The sequence below is a fragment of the Neolamprologus brichardi genome, chromosome 18, assembly GCF_056152115.1.
Source record: "Neolamprologus brichardi isolate AB-2024 chromosome 18, ASM5615211v1, whole genome shotgun sequence".
Taxonomy (NCBI): Eukaryota; Metazoa; Chordata; class Actinopteri; order Cichliformes; family Cichlidae; genus Neolamprologus; species Neolamprologus brichardi.
In genome coordinates, this window is record NC_142121.1 from 99106 (window position 1) to 117118 (window position 18013).

General features: G+C 43.1%; 1 protein-coding gene and 1 long non-coding RNA gene across 3 annotated transcripts; one reads left to right on the top strand and one right to left on the bottom strand.

Annotated features, from left to right (window-relative positions):
- Positions 1–3752: 3752 nt before the first annotated feature.
- LOC148097206 (uncharacterized) lies at positions 3753–6745 on the bottom strand. Of its 2 annotated transcripts, XR_015716775.1 has the most exons (5): positions 6650–6741; positions 6168–6229; positions 5641–5793; positions 5180–5269; positions 3753–4583 (listed from the first exon to the last, which is right to left on the bottom strand). It is a non-coding gene; the product is annotated as an uncharacterized LOC148097206 (long non-coding RNA). The 2 variants fall into 2 exon arrangements; XR_015716774.1 differs by having other exon boundaries at positions 6168–6745.
- A 1104-nt stretch (positions 6746–7849) lies between these two features.
- Positions 7850–9158, top strand: mplkip (M-phase specific PLK1 interacting protein). The gene is made up of 2 exons (XM_087831764.1): positions 7850–8287; positions 8680–9158. Exons 1-2 carry the CDS (start codon positions 7964–7966, stop codon positions 8791–8793), a joined length of 438 nt encoding a protein of 145 aa, XP_087687890.1. The 5' UTR covers positions 7850–7963; the 3' UTR covers positions 8794–9158.
- The last annotated feature ends 8855 nt before the right edge of the window (positions 9159–18013 follow it).

The window sequence follows — 18013 nt, forward strand, 5'->3', positions numbered from 1 at the left end:
CTGGACGGGCTCCTCGGGCCCTCCAGCTGGCGAAGCAGGAGGCTGGACGGGCTCCTCGGGCCCCCCAGCTGACGAGGACAGCTGCTGGACGGGCTCCTCGGGCCCTCCAGCTGACGAGGACAGCTGCTGGACGGGCTCCTCGGGCCCTCCAGCTGGCGAGGACAGTTGCTGGACGGTCGCAGAAAGCTCCGTGTTCGGCTGCTGCTGTGTTGCAGGGAGCTTACGCTGCTTCGTGGCGCGCTCCGTCCGCTGCTGCTGTTGCTGCAGAGGCCTCGGAGTGGAGTACCGCGAACGAGCAAAGGCCGCTAGCTCCCGAGCCTGAAGAACCTCCTGGGCTTCGTGCATCTCGTCCATTAAGCCCATGAATCCCTTGATTTGGCAGAGATGTGGATTTCCCTCGAGGATGGTTCTGATAGCGTTTAATCCGATCGCCATCACCTTCGTATCCTTTGTGTGGGAAATCCGCTTCATTAGGGCCATGACGTGGGCGAGATCGCACTCCCGGGATGAGTCCGCTGGGTCCATGTACTGGTCGCGTCGTTCTGTCATGGCTGTGTGCAGGCAGGCAGGAAGGAAGGACCCAAAATGCAGGACTCACTGAGGCAAAGTTGAACTCAAAATAAACAGCTTTATTGCAGGTTGCAGACTGAACAAAAGACCAACTACACTGGGGGGAAAATAAACTAACAGGCAGGCATAACGGGTAACGGAACACACAGTGAAATCTGAGGGTGAGCAGACGTTAACGACGCGACACTGACACAGAGAAACACAGGGCTTAAATACACAGATGGCAGTAATCAAGGGATGAGAGACAGGAGGGGAACACACCTGGGAGAAATCACAGCTGACGAGACAGGGGAAACGTAAACTGAGTACACTCACAAAAGACACAGACCTTCACAATAAAACAGGAAACTCAGACACAGAGAACCAGACAAGACGCTGAACTGAACAGACAGATTCACAAACAGATGGGGTGACACCATAGACAGAGATACAGACGCAGACTCAGGGGCAGACCGAAGAGAACTCAAATAATAATCATAACAATAAACTAGAAAATGATAATAATAAACTTAAAGCGCTGGGTCACCGACCCAGAACCATGACACATCAGGTGTGTTTTACCTGGTTGGTACACTGTTGGAGGGCAGGCTGTGTGGATCCGAGTCCACAGGAGAGACGCGAGCTGTCAGACAATAACATGCAAAGGTTGGTGGCAGCGCTCGGAAACATAAAGATTAGAAAACTGTGGGAAAGAAACTGAAACTGGAATATTAGTAGGGATGGTCACACACACACACACACTCCAGTATACTGTATATACTGTAGCCACAAGTTTGCATCATGATCCAGAATCCTTCCCTTTATTCCTACTGCTGTAATAATAAAGTCATAAGAATAAAACAAATAAAGTGTTGAATATAAAATAGTTTATCATATCAGAAAGCTGATCAAATGTTTAAACTGTAGAGATCATGTGGCTGCTGTAAAATCAGCATTTTGTCATATTTGAAATATAAATCTAATATAAATCGTAATTATTTTCTTTAAAAATAGTGTTTTTTTAATAATTCATAATTATATTGATGAGGATATTAGATAGTTTTTAGTGAAATATAAGCCCCCCCCAGAAAGTCAGGGAAAGCCCTGTAACTTACTGTAAAACTAAATATGTTCCTGAGACATGACAGCCTTACCCAGCTAGCTAGCAGCTAATGACCCAGACACCTGTGCAGCTAATAAAAGGTAACAGGTAATGTTTGTCGCGCTGTTGCACACACAGCACGCTCATTTGAGTCAATTCGTCAGTCTCCACAACACAACGTGGCCATAATAAGCTGATACTGCTGTGTGCTATAGGCTACAGCGTTGACTGTGTCGCACCAGTCTCCCAGCTCACAGCTCTACACCAATCAGGCAGCAAGGAAATGCGCATGCTCTTTGCGAGCGCGTTCCCAGTTAACCAGTGTGCGCTGACGTCAAGGGTGATCATTGGTTAATGTTAGTCATGTGACTGATGCAAGCCAGATCCTTTTATTTAGTAACACTGTGATTAACAGTGAAACACTAATAGTATAATAATATAATAATAGAGGACACACTGTTGACCCACTGATGGGCCTGAGCATTTCAAAGGTTACTGTGTCTGATGTGGGCCTGTCTGACCATTACTGTGTTTTCATTGGAAGTCTCAGCCCACACAAATATGTCAACAGCAGTGATCACAAAACGGTGTATAACTGAATACAGTAGTGAGATCTTTAACCAGGTCCTCCCCTTAACACCTGGCCTGCCCAGAGGTTCAGTCAATGAGCTCGTCAACAGCTCCCTCTAACAAACTCCCAGAAAGCCTCAGATCAGCTGAAACACTCAGTTTATTTAAATCCAGGTTGAAGACTCACCTGTTCTCAGCTACATTTGAATAAAGCACCAAATCCGCACTGTTCTACTTTTAAGCTTAAATTTCAAAACTTACATTTTATTGTTTGTTGTTGTTTGATTCTATCTACTGCTCCTTTCTTCTTCTTTTATCCCATTTTAAATGCTTTTTATTCGTTTTTGTTTTTAATGTCTCTGTAAAGCACTTTGAATCACCTTGCTGTTGAATTGTGCTATATAAATAAACTTCCTTTGCTTTACACCAGGGGTCGGCAACCCGCGGCTCCGGAGCTGCATGCGGCTCTTTAGACTTTATTTTGCGGCTCTGCGTGGTTTGGGAAAATAAATTAGAAGTATTTAGCTGAAGTGTATTTTATTTGTGTTTAGTTCTTTTTTTACCTTGAAGTTCTAAATTGGAAGATTATTGTGATTTTGAAATATAAAAATAAAATTATATCTTATTATTTTTTCATCGCTCAAAATAAGCGTCACACTCGCGGAAGCCGGTGTACCCGCCGAAACGCCGTGCATTTATTGAGACTTTCGACCCCGGTTATGGATCTTTGGATCCACATTATGTCGGCAGCTCCACCGTGAACTATGTTAAAAACAAACACCGCTCACGCCTCACAGACGACAGCTTACAGTCCTGTAAAGATGAAAGTGACTTCGTACCACACTGAAAAAAATATGTTGTTGGATTTACTTAATTCAATGGTGGACATTTGTTGCACACAGATGTTTTGCTTTGGCAGCAACTTAAACAATTGAGTTAAATTAACACAATTTATTCATGTTCAATAAACCTGTGCAATTTGTGTTGATAAAATGTGACTTAAACATGTTTTGATGAAGTAATTTGAGCTCATGGAATATTTTAATCCTTCACAATTTTTTCACTTTATCCCAACACCATTCAATAACTTTTACCCAATACTACTTGGTCACTTAAATACTACATGTTATCTTCAAATTACATTTTGCTATTATATTCTAGTGTCAAATACACAATTTTCAAATGGAGGCCTTATAACAGATTGTATTGTTCTTTTCCAAGATGGTTGCTGGCATCCACCAGTAACCTTTAAAAACAAAATGTCTAATTTCACTGCATTGAAAGTAGGTAAAGAATTAAACTGACATTACTCCTCCACTGAATCTATATAAATCAACAGTTAAATAATGTCAGTTCTTCCGTGTTCTCTGGAATCAATCACAGCAAAGAAATTAGACTCTTTTAAAAATGTTACAGGACAATACAAAACATTCTATTTAAGGCCTCTGACGTCAATATTCAGTTAAACAATTATAACTAAACAATTTGAGGTAATGTTAGTTTCCATTAACATTAAATTAGGTTACTGAATTGGCAAACACCTTCCTATTAACATTACCCATTTTACCCCAATAACTAAAGAAATTAGCACTTGCAGGTCAAAAACTTTATTCAAGAGACTGAAAAATAACATTGATACAGTGACTGTCAAAAATTACAGCACTGATCATACTGTGACATCCTGGTTCAAAACAGCACACTTAGAAATATTCAACGTTCTTTACTTCAACTGAAAATACCATTTCACAAGACCCATATGGGATATTTAGACTGTATAACTGTTCACGCTACATCTCTTCACTAGTAAAAGAAAGAAAAAATACAAAGAGAAATTTAAAAATGCTGCCAAACAGACAAACAGAGAACTTGTACAGAGCAAAAGGAAAAACAAACAACAACAAAAAAAACGGCTCATCCTCATGGCAGTTGCAGAGTACATAAAAATGAACCCTGCGATCTGTTCCTGGAATTGAGCTTCAAAAATGCAGCAGAACAAGTGTGAGATTTAAATGTCCTCTCACCTAGAGCTGATCACCTTGCATGCATAGCAGTAAGCTTTCCTTGCAGGAGCAGTTTTGTCTTAGTTGTGAGCTTTTCTTGAGAGCTGAGTTGCATCCAACTCCATTACCACCCTTTGAATCACCTCAAAAGTGTAGCAGAGCTGTGATGGGTAACTCATATTGAAGGAATAAAAAAGGTCCAAACAGCATGGCTACTGCAAAGGTCACGTTATCCAGATCTTGAAGAACTACTATACCCTCGATGATGATGCCAACATCAGAAAAGTCATTGCCTGGCGTATCCTCTGGAGACAGATGTTCATTGTGGTTTTCTCAATCTGTGCAGTGGCCTCAGTCAAGTCCTGGTTAAACACAAAACATTTTTTTAAGATTCCTTTTTAAACTCATCTTTTGAATCGACCACTTCTAATGTCAGAGTAATTTAAACCAATGAAAGCAACATAGTAAATAGCTATAGCCAAAGAGTGGCCTGCCATGCTGCCATTCATGGTCTAACAGAGTTTCTAAGAGAGAGTGAAAAACATAATAATTTCAAATGCTTTACATTAGTTTTTGTTAGAAAGACACCGGCCCATCAGAAATCCAGGTTATGTCACTCAGAAGATGTTAGAATTTAGACTTTCAGCCCCACAATTTGGTTAGCTGTTGGTCAGTTGGTCATTTTTTTTTTCAAACAAAAGCTAATGTAAATATTGGTGGGATTTTCCTTTGTTCACTAGAATGACAAATTTAAAGTTTTTTCACACTAATGTGACCCCTTATACAGGGGTGGGGGTGGGGCCTCAAGGGCCGGCGGCCGAGTTCACTACCAGGCCTCATGTGAACTTCAAATTATTAAAGAGGACTACTGGTCCTAACCAGTCCAATGAGGATCAAGTGGATAACTAAATGCATTTTTAAATGTTGCAAAGCCACAATCTACTCATAAAACACTCACCATGAACTCCTGCACCAAGATGTTGCAATTGTCTTTCACACAGATGCGGAGCACTTTGATGAGGGACTCCCTTTGAGCATTAATGTCATCCTAAAGTATTATAGCAAAGAAAACAGAGATTTGTGAACTTTTCAGTAGCACAGAAGAAAATGATCCCAGACAAAAACTCTTGACTTTTTAAACCAGTAAACATGCAACACCAGCATCTACAAAGCAATATCAAAAATTCCTGTTTGACATCAACTTTATGGATATATAGTTTCCAGAACATATATTTTTAAAAAAAGATAAATTTTTCTCAGTGGGCAAGTAAATGCATGATGAAAATTATGGCATCCTTTCAGTGGAATCAGTACTCACAGGTAATAGTTGACTGTTTCAATGGATGCAGCATAAAATTCTTTTACTGACCTAATGCAATACATATACACTTTGTAGTTAAAGAATTTTAAAGTTCTTACTGTCATCATGGCAGCTACATCCTTTAGCTTTGTGCCCTGTTCCCCCGATCACTTTGCAAACACTTTCAGCAGACTGTCAGAGAGAAACTCAGCTCCGTAAGAAACCTTGACTGTAAAGGCATGTTTGGGATGCACTGGAATGCTGCATTTTATCTGAAATGACATAAAATTATTTTTGAAATAACAGCAGGCACTGTGCTTGGTTAATCAGTAATGTTTTGTTGAATAAAAACTGTGTTTCCAGATCTTATGGGATTAAAAAAATCTAAAGATGTTTGTTTCTGATTTGCAACCCAACAACCCACAAGTTACAACCTCATTTTAGTTCAAGTGTGCATTAATGTGAGTCCAGTAATCACCTTTCTGACAATACATACAGGTATAAGTTAAACCTAAGGCAGATTTTGGATTTCTCAGTTGTATTAATAGGGTGGTCTATTGGTGTATGCATGCACCTAATAATTATACAAAACCTATTATAATTAAGTTACAGAAACCTTAAGCGAAAATAGAATATACTTTCTTACCATAACACCTTGAACCCACAATCCATCAGCTGACTCCTGGTGAAATGCAGAATAGAGGTCGTCTCTCAATGTGCAGCAAAAAAAAAAAACAGAAACAAAAGGACAGCAGGTGAGGGCAGGAGGGGTAGGGATGTAAGCTAGCATAATGCCGCTAATGATATTAGCTAAAGCTGTTCAATGTCCAAAATCTCACTAACACCACGGTGCAGTAAATACACAACGTAACTGAAGAGTCAGTTGGCAAATCTATTCACACAGAAAACCAAATTATGTTATGAGTGCCTCATAATTAGGTTTAATGTGATATTACGGCTCTTGTGCCAAAGACAAATTCAAATGAAAAAGCGCCAATTCTTTGACAACAGATAAAACAGCAAATAAGCTAACGGCTCTTTTTTAGCATGTGACATGGCGACACTCTAGACGTTTAACTACATTTGGCTGAAATATGGTAAATATTAATTCAAAAAATCAAGACATACCAAAAACGTAGAGTTGGCTGCTCGACTTGACTGAGATGGATGCCTTTTTTGAACCACGATCCAAAGCCCGCGAGATGAAATCACGCGTGGTTTCACGAGATTTAACGTTGCTGACTTACTTCACCTGAACATGATATGAACAATTTAATACACCCTTTCTGCATATCATGTAGTTTTTACACTATATGGTTACATTTATCTTTAAAACATGAGGCAATTGTGTTAAATACATGCAAGATGCTTACATAAATCCAAGAGATGGCCAGTGCCTTTTTTTCACTGCATGGCAGACCCGCTGCTTTTCAGCATCTCTTTATTGACCACTTTTCACACGGTTGCTGTGCGCACACAGCCGTCTGTAGCTTTTCAGCTCACAGTCCGACACACAACAGCAGAGAGAGCGCAGACTTTAAGGCGGCGAGGCGTGATTGCGGGTGCAGCTCAGGTGCGTCCGCCTCCAAGCGGCGCTGCAGACCACGCCCCCCACACACATTAACCAGGTAAAATACATATTTAGGCAGAATTTTGCAAATATCTATTTTTCATTTTTTAGCAGCATAGAGCTTTTTTTCCAATTACTTTTTAAAAGTCAGGTCAAGGCTCCAAAAGCCCAAAGGAGATATGAGGGTGGCTCACAACAGTTTTTGTTTGCTGGATCATTTTAGTTCAGCTTTCCTTTGGTTATATTTCTTTAAGAGTTCAAAATGTGTTAATTACATAAATAAAATGTAATTTTCTCTGTAGCACTTCATGGAGTTCATAAGCAGCACAGTTGCTCTGTGGATTCTTTTAAAAAGCAGTTAAAACTTTTCAAACAAGCCTTTTGTTGATCTACGTATTTTATATTCTTTACATTATTTACATTTGATCTTTTACATTGTGTATAATGTCTGTTGATTGTATTGTTTATTTTAATATTTGTGTACAGCGCTTTCTGACTGCCTGTCTGTGAAAAGCGCTTAATACATAAACTTTACTTACTTTAGTTGTTCACAGAAAGCATAAAAGTAAAAAACAATATATGCAGTGTTATCTTCATTTTAGATTTCACAAAGTATTTGCGGCTCCCAGAGTTTTCTTTTGCGTGGAAACCGGGTCCAAGTGGCTCTTTGGGTGTTAAAGATTGCAGACCCCTGCTTTACACGGATATGAACAGTTCACCCTGCGGTCCGCTGAGCGGCGCTGCAGTCTGTGGGCGGAGCTGAAAGCTGTGTTTCCGGTTCCGGCCTCCTGGTGTTTTGTTGTGTTGTTCGTCGTCCTGTGGCAGCAGTTTGATTCTCCTGTCCCGCTCTTTGTCGCTCTTTACCCGCTCACATGTTCCGCGCTCCAGACAGACATCAGCGGAGTCCCGGAGCTCCACGACCGCCGTCCGGCTGGGGCTTCCCCCGCTCCCCATACAGAGGCTCCTCGCGGGGCTACTCCCCCTACTCTCCGGGATCTCCAGGCTACTCTCCGGGTTCTAATCGAGGATACAGAGACGGATCTCCAGCCGGGTTCGGAAACGGTTCCCGGGGGTTCGGAGATTCTCCGGCCGCGTTCGGCAGCGGCTCGCGCGGTTTCGGCGGTCCGATGCGGCGCAGAGGGGACGGTTTCCGGCGGCCACAGTCCCTCAGTCCGACTTCAGCTCCGAACTTCAAGGTAAGGATCCGAGGCTGGACCAAAACTGGCAGCCTGATCGGTACAGATGATCCGTGAGTCATTCATAAGTCAGCCTGATCATTAATAAGATCGATTTCAGGTGACACTTCTCACTGATTGATTTACTAACTCTTCTTTGTCTTGGGGGGGGGTTCATGATCAGCAGGAGGTCGTCCACCTGAGGACAGAGGACAGGCAGAGGTTTCAGGGAGGGGGGGTCAGAGCAGACAGGAGCAGATGTAGTGATTTAATAAAGAGCTGTTAAACCAAAACTTCCTGCAAAGCTGCCTCCGTTAGAGAGATTTGTGACCGAAGTTCTTCAATCAAACTGGGACATGTGAGAGACGTGTGTGACGTGTTTTAAACGTGTCATAACTGCTGTCTGTTTTCAGTCTTCAGACGCGCCCGTGCAGAAATACTTCAGCCCGTCTATGATGCAGGATCCGTGGAAAGATCTGCAGCCCATAACCACCGTGGATGCTGCTGCTGCCAGGCAGATCACATGACTGCAAATACTACAAGTGGTGACCACATGACATCACCAGCAAGGATCAATAACTGATGGAACTGAAGTTTTTAGTCAGATGTTTTAACCTTTTTAAAAACTGTTTTTAAACTGTTTGTGAAAAGAAGTTTTAAGTTTTTAAAATATAAAAAGTTTACATTTTGCTTCAAATCGTCATTTGTTCTTTAAGCTCTGAAAAGAAAAGGAAAAGGTGATCCGCATCGACTCTGCTCTGCATAATTTAAAATGACAAAAGTATGTTTGCACATACAAGGAACTGGGCTCGGGTTATTTAAAGAACAGCGAGCACACACGATAGCGACAGCAGCAACACTGGGTGTGTAGTGGCAAGAATATGCAGCATGTATGACAGTACAGGGGAGGCAATACTAAAAGCCAGACGATATTACGTTAAGACTGAATTTAATTGTAGGAAAACTCACAGTAAACAGTCGAAACTGTGAAGTGCTTAAAATGAAACTGAGGGGTACGTGGACAAGTTCACATCTGCCGTATCAGAAGTCAATCAAAAACTACGTTCATGAAAAATCAACTCTTCTGTTTAACATGAAAAATATGTAAACAATGTAACATTGAGCTCTTACTTATTGAGTACTTTGATTTTAAAATAATATTTAAAAAATGCTCTCTGCAACTTTCACACAGAAATAAATCCAAATGAAACAGCTTAAAGGATTCATCCAAGTAAAAATCCTCTTTCCCCACATCCCCACGGTCTGCCCTGCCAAACCGTGACAGTTGGGAAGGAATGGTGTAACGGGGCGTTTTAATCGTGTGATGTTCCAAGCGGTAAGGACCCACGGAGACTATTTTGACCTCGCAGTCATCTTTTTATTACCGGAACTGGGTCATAAAGAAAAACACTGTTGCCCCCTGGTGGTCAAAACGCTGCTAACCTACTGTTACTTCATAACAAATCATATTACAAGATCCTTTATTCTCCACAGCACAACATGTCTTTGCAAATAAAGTACTGACTGCTTTATTTTGGTTGCACGAGCTAAAATTACTGCTAGTTTCCAAAAGTGAACTTCTTCTGTTGTCTGTTGCATAGGATCACCTGTCTCATTTTAAAGTTAGCATTTGATGCTATGTCGATCTGGTGTCTAGATACATCGCAAAAATGTCGTGTTACCTGAGTATTTGACCCTGGCGGTGCAGATTTTACAGACTGCATAGCTCGTGTCATAGTCTTTACTGCCTTACTGCTGCTGCATCCTGTCCTCTTCAGTCATCAGTGAGCTAGCACTATTTGTCACACATCCACTGTTCTACTTATCTGGTTTGACAAACTAGCCAGGGATCCATCAGAGTGAAGGTGGTGACAATTGCCAACAACTAGCGGTTGCACCACACAGAAATAAGAAATAAACAATAAATGGATGGACGTTCTCAACGAAAATACCAAAACGCTGCTTTTGAACATTGATTCAGTATGACAACACAAAATATGGAGATATTTCTTACATCCCTAGTACCAACACGTACAGCATTTTTAGATTTATGGTGCAAAAGTGGTGGAATAAATTGGTGGTAGATAAGCTGCTACTATAGAGATCGAGTATACACATGAGGACCATCTGTGAGGGTCATCCCTGTGGGAGTGTTCCCAATAGGGTCTTGAATCCCCTACCCGTACACAGCAGGAAACATGAATCTGTGACGACTGAGTTTAGAGACACCGATGATGTCACACCGTCACTATCAAGGTTTATTTATTTATGTGTGTCAATACGTTTTAATCAGCTGCATCCCAGACATGAAGTCATGTCACTTCCTGTCAGCTGGTGACCACCTTATGGTGTGCGTGTGTGTCACGCCAAACTGCAACCTTTAGGCTGAAGCAGGACGCTGAAATGCCAAACCTCTGAAACTGTCACCAGATGTTACACTGACTGTGCGTGTGTGCGTGTGTGTGTGCGTGTGTGTGTGTGCGTGTGTGTGTGTACGTGTGTGTGTGTGCGTGTGTGTGTGCGTGTGTGTGTGTGCGTGTGTGTGTGTGTGTGTGTGTGTACGTGTGTGTGTGTGTGTGCGTGCGTGTGCGTGTGTGTGTGTACGTGTGTGTGTGTGCGTGTGTGTGTGTGCGTGCGTGTGTGTCACGCCAAACTGCAACCTTTAGGCTGAAGCAGGACGCTGAAATGCCAAACCTCTGAAACTGTCACCAGATGTTACACTGACTGTGCGTGTGTGCGTGTGTGTGTGTGTGTGTGTACGTGCGTGCGTGTGTGTACGTGTGTGTGTGTGCGTGTGTGTGTGTGTGTGTGTGCGTGTGTGTGTGCGTCTGTGTGTACGTGCGTGTGTACGTGTGTGTGTGTGCGTGTGTGTGTGTCACCCCGAACTGCAACCTTTAGGCTGAAGCAGGACGCTGAAATGCCAAACCTCTGAAACTGTCACCAGATGTTACACTGACTGTGCGTGTGTGCGTGTGTGTGTGTGTGTGTGTGTACGTGCGTGTGTACGTGTGTGTGTGTGCGTGTGTGTGTGTCACCCCGAACTGCAACCTTTAGGCTGAAGCAGGACGCTGAAATGCCAAACCTCTGATACTGTCACCAGATGTTACACTGACTGTGCGTGTGTGCGTGTGTGTGTGTGTGTGTGTGTACGTGCGTGTGTACGTGTGTGTGTGTGCGTGTGTGTGTGTCACCCCGAACTGCAACCTTTAGGCTGAAGCAGGACGCTGAAATGCCAAACCTCTGAAACTGTCACCAGATGTTACACTGACTGTGCGTGTGTGCGTGTGTGTGTGTGTGTGTGTGTACGTGCGTGCGTGTGTGTACGTGTGTGTGTGTGCGTGTGTGTGTGTGTGTGTGTGTGCGTGTGTGTGTGTGTCTGTGTGTACGTGCGTGTGTACGTGTGTGTGTGTGCGTGTGTGTGTGTCACCCCGAACTGCAACCTTTAGGCTGAAGCAGGACACTCTGAAATGCCAAACCTCTGAAACTGTCACCTGATGTTACACTGACTGTACGTGCATGTGTGTGTGTACGTGCGTGTGCGCGTGTGTGTACGTGTGTGTGTGTGCGTGTGTGTGTGTCTGTGTGTACGTGTGTGTGTGTGCGTGTGTACGTGCGTGTGTACGTGTGTGTGTGTGCGTGTGTGTGTGTGCGTGTGTGTGTGTGTGTCTGTGTGTACGTGCGTGTGTGTGTGTGTGTGTACGTGCGTGTGTGTGTGTACGTGCGTGTGTGTGTGTGTACATGTGTGTGTGTGTGTACGTGCGTGTGTGTGTGTGTGTGCGTGTGTGTGTGTGTGTGTGTACGTGCGTGTGTGTGTGTGTGTGTACGTGCGTGTGTGTGTGTGTGTGTGTACGTGCGTGTGTGTGTGTGTGTGTACGTGCGTGCGCGCGTGTGTGTGCGTGTGTGTGTGTGTGTGTGTGTGTACGTGTGCGTGTGTACGTGTGTGTGTGTGTGTGCGTGTGTGTGTGTGTGTACGTGTGTGTGTGTGTGCGTGTGTGTGTGTGTGTGTACGTGTGCGTGTGTACGTGTGTGTGTGTGTGTGCGTGTGTGTGTGTGTGTACGTGTGTGTGTGTGTGCGTGTGTGTGTGTGTGTGTGTGTGCTCATGCTGGTGTTGTGCTTTTCATCCAGACGTTCTAACAGTCAATAATCTGAAACTTGCAGTCACACCAAAGGTTTGAACACTGAGCAAAACACACAATGACAGATTAGCGATGCTGAAGCTGGAAGCATCAGGTCCTACATCCTGTTTAAAAACAGTTTCCAGCAGGTCAGCGAGGCGTCGGGATCGTGGTTCACGGAGAAGCTGAAATGTGTCAGAGTCTGAGCTCAGATTTTGGTGTTAAAGACTACGGCTACGTTCACACTGCAGGAGAAAGCCAATCAAATCCAATTCTCAAATCCGATCTGGGTCACTTTCGTATGTGGTACTGAATCTGATACATATCTGATGTTTTAGAAAGCTGCTGTTTGATGGTCATGTTGCATTAAATCTGTCTTTTACGTCACTGACACAAGACAGACGCAATTATCAGCGCCGGAGAAGACATCGTGAACGCTTCCATCCGGTGAAACTGTTGGGAACAACGTTGGAGAAATGTGAACATTTTATTTGTTCTGTATAATCTGCAGATTCTGACAGAAATCTGCAGCTATCCTTTGAAGCACCGCTCCTCTAAAACAGCAATAAGGATCATTATTAGGCCAAATGTAGATAACAAAATAACTTTATAACTTAAAGGAAACTGGGAAACGTAAATAAGTCTTTATATTAAGGCCATCAGTCAAACAACACTGTTGCTCTGGGTCTAAACAGAGCGCGTTGTGTGTGACGCCGTCTTTTGCGCATGCGGCCGCTTTGAGCGTTCACACTAGAGCACGTTTGCTGTCGCATTTTATTTGTAGTGTGAACGAGCAGACAAAAAATCAGATTTGATCAAAAAATTGAGCATTAAGACCTGCAGAGTGAACGTAGCCAAAGTCAGCTTTATTGTCAGAAACCGCAAGGACAGATCAATTTGAAATTGCAATGCTACCACGGCCCTCAGTGTGACACTAAACAACATAAAGATAAAAAAGTAAAAATCTTATAGAGTCCAACACAATCCAAGAGTTTGTGTGCACATGGTGTGGGGCAGTCAGTGAAGGGTGGTGGTGGTTCAGAGTTTGCATGTTTGGGGGGTCAGAGGGAAGAGGTGGATGCAGGTCTAGATTTCATGTGTGAGAGCAGGGAGAGACTCCAGCATCCTGACAGCCTGATGGACGAAGTCTCTCAGTCTGCTTTTTCTAGCCGGGAGGCTCTTCAGTCTCCTTCCTCATCGCAGCAAACCGAAGAAGCTGTTGGATGAATGGGTGGAGTCACCTGTGATGCAGAGGGCTTTCTGGGTGAGGTGGGTGCAGTAGATGTCCTGGAGAGAGGGAAGAGAAGCAGCTGTGAGGATGCTCTCCATGCTGCTTACTCTCTCCACAGCAGCACCATTGATGGTTAGTGCAGGGTGTAAGTTCTCCTGAAGTATATGATGATCTCCAACCCAGCATCTGACCAATCACAAAGGGGCATTTCACAGGTCACATGACCCCTCCTCCACAGAAACGATCCTCCACCTGCTCCACACGTTATCAAAAGTCTCTAAAGATCATGAAAATATAGCAGTAAAAGTTCTTCAGTTAATCACAACAAACCTTTTAACTCTGGTTAACGGTTTCATCACTGAGCGCGCTCAGAGCTGCTGTTGGTTTCTAAGGCGCCGGCTGCACAGCCTCCCCTCGCAGCTTTGCGCACTCTCAGCTGCAGACTCGCTGCTGTTTGACAGTAAAGGTTCAAATCTGAGCTCAGCCGGTGCAGCGGACCTGTTTCAGGAGCAGAGATTCATGCTGCTCACTGGACAGAAATAATAATTATTATTTATTAAAACATCACACTAGTAAAAAACAGCCTCCGACTCTTCACAGAGCTGTGAGGGATCTTTCAGGAATGGCAACAATATTTTCTGGAGAACTGATTGGTCAGCAGGTGGTGATGGAAACATCAGTAAATCGCCATGTTAAGAAAGGAACCACCTTCACAGTCCAGAAGCCCCGAGCTTAACCTTGAAGGTATCCGGATAAGACGAGGTCCTGCGTCACCGTGCAGCCTCCAGCTTCAGCTGCAGACCTGTCACAGGTGTTGTTACAGCACAGCTTATTATACAGAAATGCGTTTAAAGCACTGTTGGGTCTAAGTCAGACCCCGCTGATCCCAGAACTTATTCCCATGAAAGAAAGACAAGGCAACAGCGATCGATCTTTTTACTTGCAAGGGAGGCTTGTCGGTACCTTAGCACATCACAAAATGACCTTTCCGACTGCCCCCTCTCGCTCCCTTTTATTGACAACGTTCACACAATAAACAATAGTTTACAACACGTACCTTCCCCACGTAACCCCCCTTGGTTACAAAGACAAGACACTGTATGTGTGTTATGTGAGAATGTGTGTGTGTGTGTGTGTGTGTTAGACCTCCTGCTGACCAAAGGGTCGTAAACGCAGGAAGCTTACATCAAAAGCACAAGGATGATAAAAGACTACAGCCCTACAGCCCCCCACCTAGAACCTCAAGAATCTGGGGAGGGGAGGACAGAAAGAATTCCTTTCACAGAATTAAAACAATGTACAAATGGCAAACATAAAAATGACAATATTTAACAATTCACACTGACAAGCACTAAACACACTGAAGCCCTATCAGTTCTTCTTTGTCTGTAGGTGGAGACCACGGCGAGTTCACAGTGGGAATCTGTGACAGGAAGCAGGAAGCACTTCACAGTTCTCATTCCTGTTCTTGTTTGTTGTTGTTGTTGTTGTTCTTGTTCTTGTTTGTTGTTGTTGTTCTTGTTTGTTGTTGTTGTTGTTCTTGTTTGTTGTTGTTGTTGTTTGTTGTTGTTGTTGTTGTTGTTCTTGTTTGTTGTTGTTCTTGTTTGTTCTTGTTCTTGTTCTTGTTTGTTGTTGTTGTTGTTGTTGTTGTTGTTGTTCTTGTTCTTGTTTGTTGTTGTTGTTCTTGTTTGTTGTTGTTGTTGTTTGTTGTTGTTGTTGTTGTTGTTGTTGTTGTTCTTGTTTGTTCTTGTTGTTCTTGTTTGTTGTTGTTGTTGTTCTTGTTTGTTGTTGTTGTTGTTTGTTGTTGTTGTTCTTGTTTGTTCTTGTTCTTGTTCTTGTTCTTGTTTGTTCTTGTTCTTGTTCTTGTTCTTGTTCGTGTTCTTGTTCTTGTTTGTTGTTGTTGTTGTTTGTTGTTGTTGTTGTTCTTGTTTGTTGTTGTTGTTCTTGTTCTTGTTGTTCTTGTTGTTCTTGTTTGTTGTTGTTCTTGTTCTTGTTCTTGTTTGTTGTTGTTGTTGTTGTTGTTCTTTTTCTTGTTCTTGTTCTTGTTCTTGTTTGTTGTTGTTCTTGTTCTTGTTCTTGTTCTTGTTGTTGTTGTTGTTCTTGTTCTTGTTTGTTGTTGTTGTTGTTCTTGTTTGTTGTTGTTCTTGTTGTTGTTCTTTTTCTTGTTCTTGTTCTTGTTTGTTGTTGTTGTTGTTCTTGTTCTTGTTCTTGTTCTTGTTTGTTGTTGTTGTTGTTCTTGTTTGTTGTTGTTCTTGTTGTTTTTCTTGTTCTTGTTCTTGTTTGTTCTTGATCTTGTTCTTGTTTGTTGTTGTTGTTGTTGTTGTTGTTCTTGTTCTTGTTTGTTCTTGTTGTTGTTGTTGTTGTTCTTGTTCTTGTTCTTGTTTGTTCTTGTTGTTGTTGTTGTTGTTGTTGTGTCCACTGTGTCAGTCTTTCAGCTTCAGCTGCTCCAGGGCAGTCTGTCCTCTGGTTTCTGCACATTTCAAACATGCAGCCGCTGCTTAGGAAACCTTCACACAGTCTTAGCTAATTATAGGCCTGTTTCCAAGATGCCTTTACTTTCCAAGGTTTTAGAGAAAATTGTTCTTAGTCAACTGAGATGGAATTTTTTTTGTGTGATTTATTTAATTATTTTATTTAGCATTTATTTATATCTTATGTAATTTTATTATTTAGTTCAAATCTACAGCACTGTGCTTTATGAATAAAAGTGATGATGATGATGCTCTGCTGTTTGTGGATGAGCTGTGCTCATGTTGATGGTATTCAGGCGTGGTCCACAGCTCTGAGGTATGAACATCACCAACCTCTGAGCTCTGCTTCATGAATCTCTGCATCATCAGCACAGACGATGGAGTCACTGACCTCGTTCTGCTGACCTGTCTGTTCTTGGCTGTTTGTGTCACCTCTCTCTGTGTCTGTTCATCTTGTTGTTCAAATAAATGTGAACTGAAGCGTCGGGGCCTGTGTGAATCTAAGTTTGAAGCAGACGTAGGACCCTTTGTTGACACCTGAGTAACTCTGCTGTGCTTTGAACTGTGTCCTTAAGTCAAACCTGCAGAGCTCAGCTGTGAGCTCTTGTTTGTCTGCAGGACTTGTTTATCTCTGGAAACAATCAGCTTGTCCTCCGCTCCACTTAGCACAGCGAGGAGATGTTTCCCAGCATGCTCTCTGCCCGGTGCTGGTGACATCAGCTGTCCTCTCACTGATGTCACGGTTTCATGCTGTAGTGTTTTTTTGTGTGTGTTTCTGTGTGTGTGTGTGTGTGTTGACCTCAGTAGCACTTGATTCACTTCCTGTGAACACCTGAGCTCAGAGCAGCTGCAGGCTGTCACAGATCAGAACACCTGAGACTCGTGGGTCTCTGTGGCTCCGCCCCCACCCCTTTAGACGCACTGTATTCTGCTCCAATCACGGAAGATTCACATTAGGTACCTATTACCTTGCAGTACTGACCTTTGACCTCTGAGTCAGTCCACTTAACAACAGCATAACAACAGCCTCAGCAAGCTTTAAACTGTGCAGCACTGTCATCGCTCAGTTCCTGGCTTTTCCAGGTGGAAACACACGTCTTCTCACTCTAAATATAAACAGCTGTCCTGTGAGCTGAGTCATAAACCTGCAGATGAACCACGGCAGAGTTTGATCTGCTGTTGAGCTGCTGAGACCGACATGAGAAGATGAAGAGGTTAATGCTGATGAAGGTGACGTGGTGTTAGACTTCCTGGGATGTTTGACTTAAGCTTGATAAAATCTTGTGGCAGCTCCTGCAGGCAGACTCCCACTCAGTAGACAAAGTCAGCCTTTCTCTTTCTCTCTCTCTGTTTACTCAAGTAGCTCAGAAAAATGTACTGGTTCATTTCCAGTAACTGATCAGCTGACCGAGAGCAGTGATCACTCAGACAGGTGATGAGCACAGGTAGGACGGTAGTTTGGAAACGAGGCTCAACAGAAAAGTTCCCTGTGGTTTGTTCTTCTTCAGCTCTGATTTGGACTTCCTGCAGCTTTTATGTTATTTATTCTTATTTCCTGCTGTCTGCTGTAAATGTCAAAGGAGCATCTTCACACTGGGCCCTGCAGGAGCCCATCAGAGCTCCTTCAGACCTTTATCAGTCCTTATTCGTCATGGTCCGGGGTCTGTGACCAGCATTTTGTGTGAATTATGAACAGTCTTTGATTTCATTGTTATTTAGTTTCTAGTCTCTACATTCCTGTCTCTGTGCTTCCCCTGAGTTCCTTGTGTCATGTCTGATCCAGTTAAGTTGTCTCATGTTTCCTGTTTTACTTTGACAGTCTCGAGTGCCTGCCTCACGTTTCCTGTTTTACTTTTCAGTTTTGCTTCCCTTCAGAGGGGTCAGTTGTGTGTTTAAGCCCTTGTGTTCCTCTGTTTGTTGCCAGATCAT

Excerpts from the sequence above, each read along its gene's own strand:
- mplkip (XM_087831764.1), top strand. The coding sequence starts at position 7,964 with ATGTTCCGCGCTCCAGACAGACATCAGCGGAGTCCCGGAGCTCCACGA. Across the intron at positions 8,288-8,679 it reads CTTCAGCTCCGAACTTCAAG|TCTTCAGACGCGCCCGTGCA; the intron begins GTAAGGATCCGA and ends GTCTGTTTTCAG.